General features: G+C 41.3%; 1 protein-coding gene across 1 annotated transcript; it reads left to right on the top strand.

Moving 5' to 3' along the window:
• Nucleotides 1-374: 374 nt before the first annotated feature.
• On the top strand, nt 375-3,139 carry LOC112279107 (aldehyde oxidase GLOX). The gene is made up of 2 exons (XM_024513233.3): nt 375-1,952; nt 2,088-3,139. The coding sequence occupies exons 1-2, from the start codon at nt 685-687 to the stop codon at nt 2,410-2,412; spliced, it is 1,593 nt and encodes a 530-aa protein (XP_024369001.1). The 5' UTR covers nt 375-684; the 3' UTR covers nt 2,413-3,139.
• Nucleotides 3,140-5,189: the final 2,050 nt, after the last annotated feature.

Here is a 5,189-nt window from a genome sequence, read left to right as displayed (position 1 = left end):
ATTAGAGCACATGTGACTTAGATTTAAAAACTATCACAATCTCTGCTTAAACCAATCCAGCAGATTCCTCACTGCCTTCCTAGTTCCCTTAAAGTCAACACCAATTACCGACTGATGCACAAGACAAAGTTAACAATAGCAACCGAGTAAACTTCAGTTTCCAAGAAACAAGCATTGCCAGACTGCTTCGGTCCAATTTCACAACTGGAAGGCTCTGAATAATCACCACAGCTTATCGCAAATGCAGAAATGGCTAAAAACAGATGCCTTACCACCGATCCTGCTGGCTGGGAGGGTTGCAACGTTCATTTTGCATTCCGCACAGCAGCACTACTTATACCCTCCAATCGCCCTGCCATTCATCACCACTCGGCCAGCTTTGCGGGACCGGAGGGTGTCCCAGTCCTGAAGCACTGGCTGCATATGTGTCATATTTCACGCACCTAGGATTCTCAAGTATAACGCTACCGTCATTGGGTTATAAGTCCTCTGTACACAGTCGAGATCAAAGTTGTTACCGTCTTATTCTGCCTCGTCTTGGTTGATGCTTGGTTAGAGATACTGACGTTCTTGCATGCATTGTTCAGCATTGGTGTCTGTAGTGGTTGAGAAAATAGTTGAGCTGGATTAACATCGCGTTTCAGTCTTGGATTCAAAGTTTGTTTTCCAGGTGCGACGGTGACAATGGGTTTGTCGAAAACCACTCTCGTGGTTCTGGTAACGCTCCAATGCCTGTTGTCATGCGCATACCTTGTGGCGGCCCAGGGCAGTTGGGCTCTGTTGAACAAAAATGCGGGTATATCGTCAATGCATACTGCGGTTACGCACATGAACACAGTCATCATGCTTGATCGTACCAACATTGGGCCCTCCGCCATCAAGCTCCCCGACGGTCGCTGCCGCAAACAGCCTGCGGAGCGCATCTCCAAAACTGATTGCTATGCGCACTCCGTGATGTTCAACCCGGCGAACAACCAGGTCCGCCCGTTGTATGTGTACACGGATACGTGGTGCTCATCAGGGCAGTTCTTCGACAATGGGAGAATGGTGCAGACTGGGGGTGACTTCGAGGGCAACAGGAAAATCAGGACTCTGCAACCATGCGGCGCTGGAGGTAATTGTGACTGGGTTGAACTCGGAGAGAACCTCGCAACCGGCCGCTGGTATGCCTCCAACCAGCTTTTGCCTTCTGGTATTCGGCAGATCATTGTCGGAGGACGCAACACGCCCTCGTACGAGTTTTACCCCAAGAGGAAAGCCGGAGAAGGCTTCTTCAACTTGGGCATGCTGGGAGGATACAACAACCTTTACCCGTTCGTGTATCTGTTGCCGAACGGAGATCTTTTCATTTTCGCGGTCAGAGATTCCGTGCAACTGAACTGGAACTCGGGCAAGGTGGTGAGGGGATATCCTCAGATTCCTGGAAACCCCCGTAACTACCCTTCTGCTGGATCTGCTGCCATGCTTCCCTTGACATGGCAGACGAACTTCGGGTTCGCGGAGATCATGGTGTGCGGAGGCGCAGCCACTGGTGCCTCGAATTCTGGAAATGCGAACGCACCCGCGTCGGCCAGCTGCGGGAGAATTGTGGCCACCGCCGGAAAGCCCAACTGGGCTATGCAGAACATGCCAATTCGGCGTGTTATGGGCGACATGATCAATCTGCCGACCGGAGATATTTTGATCATCAACGGTGCCCAGAACGGATATCAGGGATGGGGGATGGCCAACAACCCTGCCTTGAACCCAGTGAACTACAACCCCACGAAAAAGCAGTTCCAGGTGTATGCGAAGACCAACATTCCCCGCTTGTACCATTCCACCGCAAACTTGCTGGCTGACGGAAGAGTGCTCCTGGCTGGAAGCAACACCCACCAGTTCTACACGTACAATGGACAGTACCCGACTGAACTGCGAGTGGAGGCGTTCTCTCCTCCTTACTTGGGTGCAGGGTGAGTCTCTGACCTGGACGTCCCACAGATTGTCCTTATCCTTTGTGATGCATTGTTCTGTTGTGCGGAATGATGGCGGCGTGCACGTTAGGCTAACTTGAAGGACTGTTTGATGATGATGATGATGATGTCCAGATTCAACGGTGTGAGGCCTGCCATCCAAGGGTATCCCAAGTTTATTAAGTACAAGCAGGTGTTCGTCATGACCTTCACTGTGGGCAAAAGAGTGGGCGGAGTGGAGGTGAACATGAACAGCGCTCCCTACGTGACGCACTCCTTCGCGCAGGGTCAAAGGCAGATGAAGTTGAAGACGTCAGTGCCTGCAAAGGCGGGCAATGCCTGGTCGGTGCAGGTGACTGCAGTCCCCGGAAACACCATCGCCCCTCCCGCATACTACCTCCTGTTCGTGCTCCAGAACGGCATTCCCTCCAAGGGTGTGTGGGTGAAGCAGAACAACTAACTGCGCCTTCACGACGACTGCCGCAGTGTAGTGAAAGCTCGGTGTAGAATACTGAACTGGTGAATAGATGGATCGAAGTGTTATTTTTCTGTGCCAGCCGTTCTAGGACTTGTAGTTGTTGTTGGAGGCTGGACTGCCGCGACGCAGGCGCCAAGGTAGAGTTGCGAGTGTGTCGAAGGTCTGCTGAGCGTCTGCTGGTGGCTTGTGGAGTGTCGGATTTTGTTCGGTAGATAAATGCGAGGATAGTGGGGATCTTTGTAAATTGAGCACGGATGTGGTACATGGGGCGATCAGAAGTCCAAGAATGAGTGGTTATTGTGTTCAGAGACAATAAAAAGGTGGGCCGTAGCGCTGTCCTGCTGCCACCGCAGCAGACAGTTGAATAAAGCTGGGCTTCACCGACGAGGTGAGGTTGAGGTCTAGCACGGGGTGAGATTGAAGGTCGTCCATCGACTACGAAGTCCAAAAGGTCCGGGGTAGGAGGTTTCTTATACAGAGAGGCTGTCGATGGACCAGGTTGAATAATTTAGATACCGCAGCCGCATGAACAATGTGCGTGAGTGGCGGTGATAGATTTTTTTTTCTTTCCAAGGTCGCCTGGAGTCAACCAGGGACTGGGCCTTGGAAGACAATAAGGGCCCGATGGGGCCATGTATTCTTCGCAAACGCAATTTATTCATTCTGCTGCAGAACACACCCTGCTTGTTCTGTTTTCATTTTCTTCTCATTCGTTTGTCATGGGATGGAGAGCTCAGCTCGCACACATTAAACATGTTTTGTCCTGTAAATCGGTCGTTGTGCACATGGGTTTAGTCCTTGTTAGCTCGATCAGTTTTGTTTTGTCGTTGGTATCAGTCCGTGGGAGCTTGATCTTTGATGTCATGCAACATTAGTTGGTTGGATGCAACCAAAACAGAATGTAGTAAAACAGAACCAAGTTGGTAAGGTGGGTGTGTTTGACATTTACAATGTTGAAAACATTTCGAAAGACATTCTTGTCGGAGTAACATATGACAAGAACTATCATGCTTATTTGAACTGCATTTTTTTTTTGGGAAAGGAACAGCTAAAACTGATTGAATATGATGACATACATGTGAACGGTATGACCAGTAATAATCATAGAATACCAAGTGATTCAATCCAAATTCAAAGTTTTTTGTACTGTGTTTTGTAACAGATGTTGGTTTTGCATTCAGTGTTGTTTCTAGATATGATTTACAATTACTGTTGTCGCAGTTGATTGAGTTAGTAACTGGTTGTTGATTTTTGCAGTATATTTTTGCTCTGTGTTTTTTTCTTTTTTATTTTGGGGATATTATTTGTCTGTCATATGTGTGTTTTTTCTTTTTGTAATAGTTTTATTAAATGATGGTTTTTTAATATTTATTTAAAATGATTTATATTAAAGTTTAGGATGAACTCTATATATCGATATTTGTATACATGCACTATACAATTGGACTTAGCATAAAGTTATCTTTTTAAAAAATATTTGTTAAAATCCTATAATTTTTTTTATTACAAAGTTATATTAGAATTATATATATTTTCAAATAAAATATAGTTTTAATATGTAGTTTTACACATTGTCTTCACAAATATAGATTCTATATAGCTTAAGCAAGATTATGATTTTATCTATTTTTATAATTAATTATAGTTTAAAATATCTATTGGAAAAAGAATGGTCCTTTGTATACAATCTGATTTAAAAAAGGCATATTATACTAAATATTTTGGACTTTTTTTATTCATCTACAATTTATACTTCATTTGTTAGTCTTAACAAGTTAACCTTGAGACTACAATTAACTACCAAATAGAAGGATCTTAATTGAGTAAAAAATAATTAGAATATATATGATTCTTAAGTAAGAAAAATGTTTTGCTTTAAAGAATAGATTTTCTAATAGTATTTTTGGAAGGTAAAGTATTAATTAGCTTTAAAAATAAGTTTGGATTTAATTTTAGTTTTGACATAAAAAATTATACAATAGTAATAAGTTGATTGCTTATACTAAAGAATTAACCATCTTTAGAGTATATTAGTTTTTAATTTGAATATACATTTATTTCATGAGTTATTTATTTTCTTGGTCATTGTTAGATATACAAACAGTAGGTAAAAATAATCATATAGTCTTGAATATTTTAAGCTAAAGAAGGAATATTCAAGGTAAATTATAGTATGGACTTATTCTTTGTTGTAGAGTTGTTTTGGAAATACCTAAAGATAAAAGAATTTTCAACTAATATCTTCAAATTAATCTATACTTTAATCATAGCAACCTTATTTTTATCTATCTTATATAATATCTTATATTTTACAATCTAAATACTTGAGAAGAAAAAGAACGTTTTTATTTAAGCCAATGTATTATATCAATATAACAAAAACTAACAATGTGAGAGAACTCTAATTGAAAAAAGTTTCTTAAAGAAAGATACCAAGTCATCAATATAATAGAGTGTTTTTCAACCAAAAGAATTATTTAGAGATTATACTATTATAATTTAAATATTTTATTATATAAAAAAATTAAGAATTAGATATTTAATTTAAAGCATTAAGTATCAAGGATACAAATTGGAAGAAGATACATAAACTCATGGAATTTGTGTCAAAAGAAAAGTGATAAAATAGAAGTAAGTATGTATATTGAAAGAAGAACTGGAATGACTATTGTTAAAGATTAGAAAACATATGACTCTTGAAACTAAACTAAAAGCAAGAAAGGAGTTGAAAAGAGTGAAAAAGGCCTCACTTTTGCCTC

Source organism: Physcomitrium patens, chromosome 2, assembly GCF_059467195.1.
Source record: "Physcomitrium patens ecotype Gransden chromosome 2, ASM5946719v1, whole genome shotgun sequence".
NCBI lineage: Eukaryota > Viridiplantae > Streptophyta > Bryopsida > Funariales > Funariaceae > Physcomitrium > Physcomitrium patens.
The sequence above is the reverse complement of the archived record's forward strand: the minus strand, read 5'-3'. Positions and strand labels throughout refer to the sequence as shown.

Excerpts from the sequence above, each read along its gene's own strand:
- LOC112279107 (XM_024513233.3), top strand. The coding sequence starts at position 685 with ATGGGTTTGTCGAAAACCACTCTCGTGGTTCTGGTAACGCTCCAATGC. Across the intron at positions 1,953-2,087 it reads CCTCCTTACTTGGGTGCAGG|ATTCAACGGTGTGAGGCCTG; the intron begins GTGAGTCTCTGA and ends GATGATGTCCAG.